The following is a 14543-nucleotide window of genomic DNA, read 5'->3' on the forward strand; positions in this document are numbered from 1 at the left end:
ACTGCCTCAGCAAGGCAGTTTCACCCATCCATTTCATTTCCTGAAGAGTTTAACACTTATGTAGAATAAGATGGAATTCAAATGTGCAAAATTGGTGCATATTTCTCTCTGCGTGGTAGAGAGCAACATACAGAAAGAAATAAGGCCGATTTTGCACAGTCAACTCTTCCCTAAATCTCTCCCTTCCCTGGCTGTTATTAAATGAATGACATTCCAAGCACAGCTTCTCTCCTCTCCTGATGGTTTCCCCAAAGCTACCCATTTTGTTGATATTACAGTAGCTACTAGCAGTATGACATGTGGCCATCTGTGTTGCCTTGGCTACATGTGCTACCTTGAGATATGCCAGATTCTACCAGCTGTGAGACATACGAGTCCTAGGGTCTAGGAGAGGTTCACAATAGTATCTAAGACCTTGGTTATGTGCCTTGGGCCCCAAGTACCTATGGGCCCCAAGTAGGGGAATGTCCCCGTGGATTGTGCCCCCAAAGGTTTCTAATGCCTGGAAGACCCCTTAGTTAATTCTCAGAGGTTGTCTCCACCATCTGTCAATATCCATTTGTCTTGGCATTAAGGGACACTTCAGGAAGTCACTCACCTCATAGACATTAAACTGGCTTTGTCCTCGTGCCAGTTCTCGATAGCTGGTTGTAAACTCCCCAATGAAATCATGGCTGTTAGTGGAAAAGAAGTTATGTGAGAAATGTTGTAGAATAAAGGCGCTCCCATTCTCACACACACCCCCGCCTTCTTGATGGGGCTCTGTTCTAATTGGAGAAGAAGTATGGTCCCAGCAAATAAATGTCAATTTTACCTGCTTCCCCTCCCCCTCCTTCTCTAACTTGTGTATCTTTCTCATGACCAGGAAGGGAATGCAGGGTATTACAATGCAGGCAACTGCATAGCTGGTGTGCCCCTCTATTACAGGGCTGACAAACATTTTGTGGTTCAAAGGCCAGACCACCACCTGGAAAACCCCTTGGAGGCCACTTGCCAGCAGTGGGCATGGCCACAGCCCAAAGTCAGTGGGGCCACCTCCCCTCGCATTCCATTCTCTCTCTCTCTCTCTCTCTCTCTCAATCTCAATCTCTCTCTCACCCCCACCCCACCCCCCAATCTACATCCCCATCATGGTGCACTGGGCAGGAAGGTTTAAAATTCTCCATTCAGCCTGCCATGATGGGGGTGAAGATTGTGCTGAGATTGAGTTGTGGCCTGGGAGAGTGCTGCAGGCCAGATTGGGAAGCCTCATTGGGCCGCATTAGGCTTGCGGGCCAGAGGTTCCCCACCCCTGCTTTATTGGAGGTGTTGATTTATGGGGCTAAAGGGTCATACTTTTTCACAGGTTTGTTGTTGTTGTTGCTTTTTTGAGGGGGGGAGTTAAGGGACCTTGAAGCATGCCACAGGCCTGCATACTCTTGCTCTTCTGTTTTAGTTTTCTTTTAGTCCAACTTTTCCTAGCCAGGAAGTTTTTACATAACTTTTCGAATGAAAGAGTCTGAATGCCACTTACCTGCCATCTCGGTCCCAGTCGTATACCTCCACTTTTATAGTTCTGGAAAATATGACATTAATGGTCATTCTCAAAAGAAATTGTCAATCCTGTTGTTACCACTTCAGTTTCTTACTCTCTGTGGAAACCATTGGCAAGAAAAATGTCAAGCTGCACATCAGAGATAAAAATCCACCCTTCACAGAAAACCTGGGCAAATGAGCCCAGGTGGGATTTTGGTGACATTTAAACTGCACTGGCTTCTCTACATGGAAGGGAATTTCCTGTGTGGGCCTGCAATGACACTTCTAGCCATTTTTGGAGTAGGCATCTGTATCTCAGTATATTTAAATAAACATGTGTTTATATCAGCGGTTCTCAGAGTGTGAGGCAAAGAGACTTGCCAGGGAATTTGGTGGAGTGGGGGAAATGGCTTTACTCTGACTCCTCCCAGAATCTGTCATGATTGGGAAAGGAACCAGAAAGCCATATTCCAAACCAGTAGTGTAATGTGCAAGGTTGTGTGGCTCACCCTTTGTGAGGGAATGTCGCTGCTAGGAATTTAACAGTGAAAGCTTTTTTGCTTCTCTTGGACCCCTCCACTAGGCAACTTCAAGTATGCTCATTGGCCAGTTTAGATTTTCTCCCCTAGGTTTGGGCAGGTTATCCAGAGATTTTGGGTGTGCTGTTACCAGTATGTAGATGGCACTCAGCTCTCCCCCCCCCCCTTTCCATCTGATTCCAAGAAAGTTGTTAATATCCTGGTCATTGGAGGCAGTAATAGGCAGGATGTAAGTTTAATTCAGACAAGACAGAGGTGCTCCGGGGGTGTGTGGAGTAGCTTCTTATGGTGCAGGGTTTTATCCTGTTCTTGATGGAATTTCAGCCTACTCTTGATGGAGTAGCACTCACCTTGAAATATAAGGTTTGCTGTTTGGGAGTCCTCCTGGACCTGGCCTTGCTGCTGGATGCTCAGATAATGGCCATGGCCAGGGGGTCCTTTGCTCAGCTTAGGCTGGCACATCAACTGTGCCCATTTCTGGGGAGGTTGGACAGAGCCACAGTGATATCTTCCTTGGTTACATTAAGACTGGACTGTGGTAATGTGCTCTACATAGGGCTGCTTTTGAAGAACCTTCAGAAGCTTCAATTGGTCCGGAGTATGCCGACTATGGTGATCACAGAAACACAGAGTGAGCATACTACGCTCATTTTAAAATAGGTTGCCAGTACACAATGCGCGGGTTACCAATATGATTCTGGGCACAATTCAAAAGGCTGGTTATTTCCTATTAAGCTCTAAATGGCTTAGGTCCAAGATGCCTGAAGGACCACTTTCTCCCAGATCAACCTGCCTGCACCCTAAGATCTGACAGAGAAGCCCTTCTCTGTGTCCCAACATGGGTGGATGCGAGATTAGTCGGGATGTGTGACAGGGCCTTTTCTGTGAATGCACCCAGTTGTGGAACTTTTGCATGGGAAGTTCATTTCACCCCCTCTCTTTTTACCTTCTGCCACCAGGTGAAGACAATATTGTTCAAGCAGACTTTTTATTAACTTTGATATTTTATTCTGACTCTGATGTCTAAATTATCTGCTCTGGTGTTCTTTTTTTTTGGTGTTCAAATTGATTTAATTATTTAATTATTATTTAATTATTGTTGATAGCAGCATTGAGCACCACTCTGGTGAGTGGAAAAGCAGACTATAAATTATTCAAATAAGCAAATATATAAATAAAACTGTTTTGCTTTTCTCCCAAAACTATTAACAAATATGAATACTGCCATAGGATCTCTCTCTCTCTCAAATGAACCTGGAAAGGCTTGAAAAGTTTAAACTTTGATTAACAGATGGACCACTATGACAAAGTCTGAAATCCTCTGGTTTATATAACTTGACCCTAGTTACAGTTTAAGGAATATCTGGCATTCATTGGTGCAAAGTGTACCTATAGCTCCTGAAGAAGGCAATGGAGATGCTGGCCATAATCAATTTCCCCATGTCGCTCTTCTTTTGTCAGATACTGAGCCACTGGGCTGTTGTTAAGAAATGCTTGTGGCTAGCTCACTTCTGAATTGTCTGTTAGAAGAGTGACAGTGATTAAATTGCCTACAGCTCCATGTATGCTGACAGGTGACACTTTAATACTCAGGGGCCCTGAAGAAGTCAGATCAGACCTTGAGCCCCAGTTGGAGCTCATTTGCAGAGATGGTGCCACATCCCCAGTGACCTTCAGAATGGCTTTCTAAATATTTTCAGTGCCTCTTCAAGCCAGTGCAGTCTTCCAGCCAAACTACTATACTGGCCAGCAAATTATAAAATACACAGCGAAGCTGAGTCAAACACAGCAATCCCAATCATTCATCAAGATTATAGTCAGAAATAGATTAATATTCCTGAAAGAATAAGAGCAGGCAGCACATAACATAATAAGGGGAGGCAGCACACATAACAATGAAAAGTGCCCATTAAGATGGAAGAATGTAAACCCATATGAACTTAATCTAACAGAAGCAGCAGCTGATCACTGCTCTATCTTTCTGCCAGTCAGGAGCAGAGTGCGCACAAAAGCAACAAAGAAACCAGTGGTCTGTTATATTCATATCAAGAAGCTGAGCATCAGTTGTAAGCTCAACTGGCAAAGGAGAGCCTAACAATCAACATGGCCGGGGAATGGCTCAGTTCAGAATGGATGCTGGCATGGAAAGACCACCCAATCCCTACAGCAGGGTCACTTCCTTCTTTCTCTGTCTTTTTACACTATGCCTCTGACCCTGCTGTGGAATTCAACTCTAAACAATGATGAGTGCTGCCCATTGGGGTTGCAAAGTCCAATGGCACAGCGCTGACCATCTGTTGCTGGGTGAGGGGAGGGGGTAACGGCAGTGCCGGCTCTGCGTTTTAAAAACACCCCCAGTGGGCCCCCTCCCTCAGTGAGTCTACCTTCCCACCACCATTGTCACCAGCTGCTATTGCTTCTCATCCTCTTTCTCAGCATTTTCTCATCACTTGCTTGCTTGACAGGCAGAGAGCCAGTGGCATTTATTGCTCCTTCTCCTCCTCACCACCTCTGTTGCCTGGGCCAGAGTGGGAGACAGGTGAACAAGCAGGTTGCTGTGGTGAAGAGGGGGAGCAACTCTAGGGGGCTCTTGACTGTGGGCCATTGCTAGGGTGTGGGCCCTCAGCAGGTGCCCAACCATGCCTACCCTTGACACAGGCCCTGGGAAGCACCCTCATTCCTTTTATCTGTTGAGTGGAGTTGGAGGGAATGCCAGCTTGGAAGCTAATCAATGTTTATCTCATCTGGAGCAGCAGCCAAGCCATGCACTGAAAAGCAGGCTGGCCAGTGTCATTCCCCTCCCATTAGGTTCCCCTCTCCTTCAAGCTGTGTTGTACTTCTGTCAAGCTTGGGAGTCCTCCAGTCCTGGTGATGCCTTCCTCTTGTGTGTGGATGGTGCTGTTTTGGCTACATAAGGACCCACACTAGGGTGACGATAGCAAAAGGGATTCAAGATGGCAGATACGAGAGAATTTCAAATAAGCTCTCCGTGTCTTCCATTTCTGCCATCTATACAAAGTAAATTCTTGCTTTATGCAGAAAGGTTTTGTGGCAGCCATATGACCAGCCCGCTGTCACTTTCAACCATGAGACAAGGAAAAGGTTAATATTTTAAAACGCACTTTCAATCAGGAAACAGAATGAGAAGATTGCGTTTGTTGTCTCGATCTGTGACTAGCTTGGTCCCAGTGTCATATGTTTCCATGGCAACTAAAGCTAAAAATATACTGCCTAAAAATGGGGGGAAAGGCCCACGCAGCAGTCAAAACAAACTAATTAAAGATCCCAGTGCAGGAATTGCAAGGGTAATGAAAAAAATGTCATTTTAATAATTTGTTTGGACTTGTTCAGGAGCAGAAGAACAAGTTAAAGATGGAGGGAAATAGCGTACCTCAGAGACAGACCACTGAAATTTCCACCAACCAGAGTGGAACGGAGGCTCTGCTCTGCTGGAAAATTGGATTTTTCAGACCACATTTCCATGTGAATGTGTTCAGATGCTGAATGACTGTTGGAGCATCTTACCTATCTGATGTCGGCTTAGGCTTAAGGTGTGGTATACCCATGAGATCTCCACAGAGATATCTGGGATCATGCACCTGACAATGGCCCGATTAGAAGCCTTATGTGCTTCAGAACTGAGGAGTAATCAGATTGCAAAATGTAACTATGAATAAACACACACACACACACACTCCTGCACACTTTGCTTTAGCAAATTGTTAAAGGTGGGTCCACTTCTATCTGTGACATGCTGTATCAAATGCTAAAAGGCCAGACAACCCAAAGCTGAGATGAAAAGTCATTATTCTGTATCAGCATCAACCTCCAAATAGTCCTCAAAGGCAGTACCATGCAGACAGTATTGCAGCAGTCTATCCGAAATGTTACAAAACCAGCAATAATGAGCACTAGGTACATTCAACAAGGCTGCTGCTCTCCTATATGTTACCTTAATAATTGTTCATTGTTGTACAGCACCATGTACAAACTTTAGATCTTGTTCCACTATCATCAGAACCAGTGTAGCTAAAAGGCTGAGCTGTTTATGAAGCAGGATGTCCTTAGCTTGAATGTCACTATTATCATGAACTCAGCTGATGAAAATAATAATACTGACCTATCTTGCAGGGCTGTTGTAAGGGTTACAACGAAACCATGTATGCAAAGCACTTTAAAGTGCCTTGCAGGGTTGTTGTAAGGATTACAATGAGATAACACATATAGAGTGATTTCAACATTCTAAAGCAGCCTTCCCCAACCTGGTGGTTTTCAGATGTATTTGACTACAATTCCCATCATCCTCAATACATCTGGAAGGCACCAAATTGGGGAAGGCTGTTCTAAAGTGTTAGATAACTGCAAAGCTTGATTACGTAGGAAGTAAGATTCTCTTAAGAATTCCCTGAGGCCTCACTTCATAACAAGCTACTCAGAGACTGTATATAGACTGTGTTGAGAAACACTGAAGGTGAATCTCATTCTTCTGAACATCCCCACTAGGGAGATCAGGGAGTTTCCACCAAGTTCTAAATTGTCCTGAATGCCTGTTTGCATTGAAATGACATTTTCAGCAAGATTTTTCGTTATTCTTCACATTATGCCACTTAAGTGATATATGTGCTGCAATTATACAGATATGCTTGTCATCTTCTCATCTGAGGCTGCAGTTAGATATGCAGAACATGTGATGCAGTGCACATGGCATACATGCTTTCACAGCTTTCTACAATGAAGTGGTATCCATTATGCATGACTTAACTCAGCATACTTAGCTTCCCAAGCGGAGTGGCCAGGTAAGTACCCATGACAGCTCTTCACCTCAATAGGAGCCAACATGTGATCCAACTGACTGTGTGCAAGGCCTCTTCACAGCCCTAGCGCAAGCTCCCCACCACCTGAGGTGAGACAGCACATGCACTGCTGTGTTGCGACTCCCCCAACCCCCTTCTTCCTGCTGCTGTGGCGTGTCCCACTTTCCCCTTACCTTTACTGCCAAGCTATGCAGCCAGAGGAAGCAGCTGATGTAGCTCTTCAGAAAGCCTGCCCAGCTGAAATGCCTGGCTCTGAGGGAGTTCTTCCTCAAAGCCAGGCACTGTGGAAAGGGTGTCCTAGGAGATCACCTGTGCAGGAGCCAACAGTACCTGTACAGGCGATCACCAGAGACACCCCTCCAACAATGCCTGGATCTCCCCTCAGAGCCAGGTATTTGGTGTTGGCTCGCTCTCTGAAGAGCTATGCCAGCTGCTTCCTTGGCCAACACAGCTCTCCAGATGATGACTGCTCTGTCGCTGCAGGAAATGCCACAGTGGAGGAGCGACTGGCAGGGCTCTCCAGAGCACCCTCTGGAGGTGGCGTGCCCTCCTGGTTGAGGCAGGGGTGGGAGAGCAGCACAATTTGCCGTTCTTCCCGCTCCACCAGCTGAGGCAGTGGCTTCACCTTGCTTCATGGGAGAGCTGGTCCTTCCTCTTCAAATAGACCTGCAGATGCATAGAGCCATGACTCCATGGGAGTAATTTTGGGTGGCAACTCTTGTGACCTCAGAGTCCAGCAGTGACAAAGAGGCTCAGAAGCCAATGGTACCAATGGAGGAGGCACTGGGTCTGAACACCACTGGAGAACTGAGATCCCAAAATGCCAGAGATCCTCCAGCCTGGACCAAAATCTGCAGCCCCCAAGCCCCAGCAATGGGGCAGTGCGCACACACACACACCCCGCTTTCAAGAGCTCCACAATCCATGGAGCCAGTGTGCCAATGCAGGCACCATATGTCGCATGGGCACTTGGAGAGATAAATGGGCTGGTCACACAACACACTAACCCACAGTGGTTGAGTGTGGGTTGTTTTGAACCATGGGTTGGTTGTTGAACTGTGGGTTAGCATATTGTCTGAACACAGCACGTTTTCCGAAGGGTGGGTTATCATGTTGTCTGAACACAGCCAGGGTAGCTTGTTAACCATGCAGTGTGGCTTGTTATCCACCCTGAACAATCCAATAACAAACCATGGGTTCTCAAGGTGGCTTGTTTAATAAAGTAAGCCACACTGCATGGGTAACAAGCCACCCTGACTGTGTTCAGACAACACGCTAACCCATGGTTCAACAAACAACCCACACTCAACCACTGAGTATAGGTTAGTGTGTTGTGTGAACAGCCCCAAGGAGTGCTAGACTCCAGGCCAACGGCCTGCCGCTTTAAGGCTGTCCACTTTGCAAGGAAGGGGAGGAGTCTGAGGGGGCCTTGGTTGTCTAGGCATTAAGAGCTTCAGTCTGGCCTCAGACCTTGTTGGAACAAGTGGCTCACTGGCAGCTCTCCTTGGTGCTGCAACATCCAGCCTGCCTTGAACCCTGTAGGCTACTCCTTGGAATCGGAACATGACAGCGACCAGGCAATTGCAAGAACATGTAAATCGGCAATGCACGCCTTTCCAGTAAGAACCAGAAGCAATGAGGTTGCACTCCTCCTCCTAGGGACTCACCTGGTAGTAGCAGTGTCTAGTCCCCTTCCATGGTATTTGTACCTACTGTTTTTCTCTCCTAAGTGCAGTTTTCTCAGTTCCCCACAGTCTCCACTGCTCCCTTTCAACTGCACTAGGACCTCCCTTCACTAGTCCCAAGGTTCTGCTGCAGCCCACAACTATCCCATCCCTTTCCCAAATGATGGGAAAAGGTAATGCAAAATATGCAATTTAATTTGCATAATTTATTCTGGTCACTGTGCTCTCTTTGTATTTGAGTTTCTCTTTTTCCTTTTCCTTTTTTGTTGCAGGGAACACAGCTCACTGGATATTTCTTTTGATCATTTATTTCCTTGCCACCAGCTGTAAATGGTTTCTTCATCCAACAAATAATAGACCAACTCTAAATATAGTTGATTCAGAATAAAACTTCAAATGCACCTGTGCTTTGGGGAACAGAAAGATAGCAACACCATCCCAGATCTCATGCAGGCCATTAAATAGCCAATAAAGAAACATGAAATCAAAAGATGGCAAATGTGTTGTGAATACCAAGTATAAAAAACATATGTGGAGTCACACCTAAAGATATTATTAATAAACATATTATTAATACCATCATCCTGAACATGAGGTAGGTTGAACGACCTGCCTTAGGCTGCAAATTTGGGGTGCAGCAAATTTAGACTGACTCCTAACCTCACTAGTTCTTGCAGCAATGACTGTGGGGCAGGAGATGAGATCTCTAAGATGGTGCTGGCATGTGAACTGTGCCGAGGTTTCCTACAGTACTAGGTTTTGGGTGGTGTTATCTTATTCAAGATGGCACCCCCTTAGAGCAACTAGGAAACTTGCATATAATGGTCATGCCCTGCGCTATTTTTGGTGACACTTTTCCACTGCTCAAGACACACTGCTGTACACAATGCTGACTCCAGGTTCTGAGGAGCCCTGGGCTGAGATGCCCACAGTGTCCTCTTCTTCCCCGAGTGGGTCCACTTCCTCCTTCCCACTGTTATCTCTGCCCATTTGCTTGCCTTCTTCCCCAATTTGTATAGCTGCTAGAAGGAGAGGGCTACACGAGCAGAGGTTCCAACTCTTTCTACTTGCTCCTGCCAGTGCTCACCCACTACGAAAGAGCAGGTGAAGGGGCAGCAGCAGGGGACCAGTGAATTCTAGGGGTTGGCAGTGCCCCCCTGCCCCACTGAGTCAAAGCTCTGGCAGGTGCCCAATGATTCCGACTTCTGATGCTGAACCTAGTTGTAGATCTGTTTTGGCTCACCCAAATCCTGACGTCTCAGTGCTTACATAGGTTTGGCCGCATATCTAGGGGCTGGAGGCATGTGAGCTGGCTGAAACAGAATCCAAACAAAACTTGTATTAGTGTTGAGCTGTCCATGTGTTGGGGGATTCTTGGGGAGAGAAGGTTGGACTGCCCATGGTGTTTAGCTTTTCCTTTTTACCCAGACTTGCAGCTTTGGGTTTCTCCTGGACTGATCACTGCAGTTCTAGTGTCGAAGTAAAATTCAGGTGCCATTCAGTCCATTCTGCTTCTGTATGTGGTAGCTAGGGATGTACAGATTGTGTAAACTCCATTCTGTTTGTGTTTCGCAGATTGTCAGGGGCCTTTCGTTCTGTCATCTGCCCATCGACAGAATCGGATTTCCCCCAAATTTGTGCAAATTTGCATTTGTGCAAATTCAGGCATCTGAAAATGCGCAAGTTTCCCCCCCAATGTGCATTTTCATGCTTTAGCCTATGGGGTAAATGTGCATTTTTTACTGGTTTTTTAATTTTGCATATTTTTCTACAACAAAATTTGCAAAAATTCAGGGAAGTTAGAGAAACCTGTCTGCAAGTTTGCAGAATCTGTCTGACAGGGAGAGGCTGGTCTGCTGCGGAATCCCTGGGTCAGATTCATGAAAACCGGAACTCATTTGGTTCCATTGCAGATTTCTCCAACATCCCTAGTGGTAGCAAGAGCCATCTGTCAATGCCATCACAACCACCACCAACCCCCCAAAAGAAAGCAAAATTGGAATAACCTTTATGTTAGACTTTGAAAAGGAAAAAAAAAAGACTAAAAGAAACACCAACATCTACTGAGAAAAGATAAAGAAGTCCAGCCTCTTAAGTCCAGCCTCTAACCTAAGCTTAACTTCTACCTTGACATGGGCCAATTGAACATAGGGTTTTTATTTTTAAGCAAGAAATCAACCATCTGTGCTGCTATGAGGAAAGGATTCTTGGCTGGAAGGGAGAAGAAGCACCTGTTCCTTTTGAAGCGTAAAGAATGTAATGTAGGAGATAGTGAAGCAAATCCTTAGTTTTGCTGGAAGCAAATGGCCAGAATAATTTTGATCCTGAAATTTCTTGGTGTCTTCCTTCTAGAATCTCCCAACTGAAGACCTGTAATGCAAGGTCAGGAATATACACACACACACACACACACACACACACATGCAGTGTGTGTGTGTATGTGTGTGTGTATATACATACATACATATATATCAACATGTATCAACATGTCTAGGTGATGTTCTAATTTAAGGAAACAGCAAGTGGGGAAGGCACTTATATATCTCCAAACAGAAGAGAAAATAATCCCAGGTGCCTGAAAAAAAATGTTTATTATGCCCAATGCATTTCAGAAAAGACTTTCCTCCCTCAGGGGCCACTTATCTTTCTCCAAATGTGTCACAAAGAATCTTTTCAATGCTTCTTCTGTCTTAAAATGCTCTGGTTTCTCTTCAGATCACATCAATCTTTCGCTGATCTGATTTAGACACCAGATCTAAATGTGGCTTCCATGGAGGGGGCATCTTAGGTGTTCCAGATAACTGCCAGTTCTAATTCTTTGCTAATATCTTCTACTATAGAACCTTCATAGGAACAGCTATTTTTTTTTAGCTATGTTCTGACCCCATGAATGCAGCCACTGGCATGGCTTAGCAAATTAGCAAGCCATGGCAAATTATAAATTGCTCCAGGAAACATAAACATGGAGATCTAAAGGGATTTGTATTGCAGAGATGGTGACAATAATTAAAGCTGATGGTAGGCTTTTGTGGCAATAAAAAGGGCTTTCATGTATACTCTAAACTGAATAAGATGGATATCAGGCAGCATCAAGAATTGGCTTAATAAAATAGTCTGCAAAATGTATTGTACCATTATTCCAGTCCTAGTGATTGGAAAATCCTCTTTGTCCCTAGAAACTCAGTGGCAGGGTTTCTATACATGCAGGTGAAGAGTGCCATCTTTTTGACTTCTTGAATCTGCTTATCATCAAAACACCTGCTGAAATAATAAAATATCTTAACTTGAGGAATGGAGTTAAAGATTTTCCCCTTCTTATGTCCCCATTGGAAGCATGTATGGATATTTGGACTGGTAGTCCCTTTCCTTACATACATTGTCTATACATATATATCCAAGTCACAACCAACTTTCTCATTAATTCAATATAGGAAGATAGGAAGAAAATAGAAGGAAAACTGGTCCAGTTTTTATGTAATGCTAATGCTATGTGCACAGGCAGGAAGGAGTCGCTACAACCTTCAGGACTATGCACTCCCCCAACGGAACTGGGAGGAGGACTTTGCCAGACAGGACCAGCCCAAGGTATTTTGCTGCCTTGAGGCAAAGGAACTTGGCTTCCCTACATCCAAATGAACATTCTAGCCCAACTATGCTATATTTGATCAAAGAGCAGGTTTGTGGGATTGACTTGGAACAAATAGAATATCCACCATCATTTCACGTAGAGAAGCAGGCTGGACTGACTGGCAGCTGAACCTTACTTCAACACTAATGACAGGAGGGCACCCACAACTGTACCTGAGGGCAGCAGGCTGGCTTCAGGGGTGTAGGGCAGGCCAACATCTTGCCAATGCTCTATGCCTCCCAACATCCCCCACCTGAGGGGGCCAGTCCTGTTGCCAGAGTTTAATGAAACTTTCCATGAAAGCTGGCTTGTCACTATGTATGAACCAGAGATTGTGGTTTAAAACAAATTCTGGTCAGTTACTGAACAAGCCAAGTTCAAGGCATGGATTAAGAAGCTGGCTTGTTTAATTAACCAGAGTTTATTTTAAAGCATGATCTCTGGTTCATGCTTACAAGTCACCTTTCCTGGAAAGTGAAACTACACTCTGGTGAAGTCCTCCTCCTAGCCATGGGCGAGGGGTAGAAAGGAGGCGGAACACACAAGCTTGAAGTTCACGGCGGCTCTTTCCTGCACTATGGTTCCTTGCAAACACAGCCACTGAGAAGTACTGCCCAATTTGTATGCTGGATATAATTTTTAAAAACAGAGCCAGGTTTGTTCTAGAGAAGTTAGAAGGATGGGCAGAGTTGAATAATATTGCAGAAGAAAAGGCAGGTTTTTAGCAAGGCTGCTCAACAACAGGTAACTAGCTAAGGGCGGTCAGTACAGCAGTACTGCCAGACTCCCTCCTGTTATTATGAACTCCCCACTCCATTTTTGCTTTCTTCTCCTCTGCCTCTGTCCTCTCGGCTTGCTCATTTCTTCCAAAACTATTTACTTCGCTTCATGAGTGAAATGAACTTGGCTTCCCGACATCCAAACCCAACATTCTAGCCCAACTATGCTACACTTGATAGAAAAGCAGGCTTGTGGGATTGACTTGGAACAAATAGAATGTACAACCTTATGCAGTGGAATTACATGCAGGCATCCTTGGGAACCATTCCAAGAAGTATAATATTGCCCTTCTAAGTGGCTCTTAGACAGCCCATTATATTGGTAGCCTCCAACACAAGGACAACCATCAATACTTTCATTTATATTTGATTCTGTTTCAATCAGCTCTCATGCATGCATCCAGCTCCTAGTTATATGGCAAAATGATGAGTAACTCAAATAAATGTAAGGTGAAGAACATTTGTGGTGCAAAAAAAGCAGAAGGCACTTCCTAACAAAAATAGCTTTAATAGCTCAATCCTATACATGTCTACTGAGAAATAAGTCCCACAGAGTTCAATGGGACTCACTTCCAGGTTAGTGTGCATGTCTACACACTTGTAAGAAGACATGTCTAGAATTGCACCTGCATATCTCATTGCCTTCAGTGGGAAGAGAGTTAAGAAAGCTCTCTTGTTAAAATTAATAGGACTTCAAAGTGCTTAACTTTGTCTTGATTGTAACCAGAACTTGTTAGCAAGTTTTACAGCACTCAGTATCATGTTTCTCACAAAGCCAGCAATAACAACATTGTATTGCTAAATACAATCTGTGAATGACACACAGGTTTCCAACATGATATATGCAGATGTTCAGAAATCAAAAAGAAAATCTGGAATGAAATAATCACTCACATATATCAATCATCTAACAAGGATGCTTAAGAATTTATGAAGAAAAAAAAGCAGAACCAAAAAGCACCTAATATTTGCACAAACAGCACTATGTCATTAGATATGTGGCTCACATCCAAAAACCTGAGTGCCCAGTAGGTTTTAGTCCAGTAGTGGCTTAGAATCATAGAACAGTAGGGTTGGAAGGGGCCTATAGGACCATCAAGTCCAACCCCCTGCTCAGTGCAGGAATCCAAGTCAAAGCATCCCTAACAGATGGCTGTCCAGATTCATCTTGAATGCCTCCACTGTGGGAGAGCCCACCACCTCCCTAGGAAATTGGTTCCATTGTTGTATTGCTCTAACAGGCAGGAGGTTTTTCCTGATGTTCAGCCGGAATCTGGCTTCCTGTAACTTGAGCCCATTATTCCATGTTCTGCACTCTGGGATGATCAAGAAGGGATCCTGGCCTTCCTCTCTGGGACAACCTTTCAAGTACTTGAAGAGCGCTATCATATCTCCCCTCAGTCTTCTCTTCTCAAGGCTAAACATGCCCAGTTCTTTCAGTCTCTTCTCATAGGGCTTTGTTTCCAGTCCCTTGATCATCTTCATTGCCCTCCTCTGAACCATCTCCAGCTTGTCTGCATCCGTCTTAAAAGTGTGGTGCCCAGAACTGGACACAGTACTCCAGATGAGGCCTAACCAGTGCT

General features: G+C 44.8%; 1 protein-coding gene across 2 annotated transcripts in view; it reads right to left on the reverse strand.

Moving 5' to 3' along the window:
• Positions 1–14543, reverse strand: part of LOC146348344 (copine-5) — a 191247-nt gene that overhangs the window by 46473 nt on the left and 130231 nt on the right. For both annotated transcript variants that reach the window (XM_084848305.1, XM_084848306.1), the window contains 2 exons: positions 1514–1555; positions 599–674 (listed from right to left, as the gene is read on the reverse strand). In XM_084848305.1, coding sequence (XP_084704431.1) covers positions 599–674; positions 1514–1555 — 118 coding nt within the window. The remainder of the gene's footprint in view (positions 1–598; positions 675–1513; positions 1556–14543) is intronic.

Source organism: Heloderma suspectum, chromosome 4, assembly GCF_057233095.1.
Source record: "Heloderma suspectum isolate Gila_16-S chromosome 4, 16-S_ref, whole genome shotgun sequence".
NCBI classification, from domain to species: Eukaryota; Metazoa; Chordata; class Lepidosauria; order Squamata; family Helodermatidae; genus Heloderma; species Heloderma suspectum.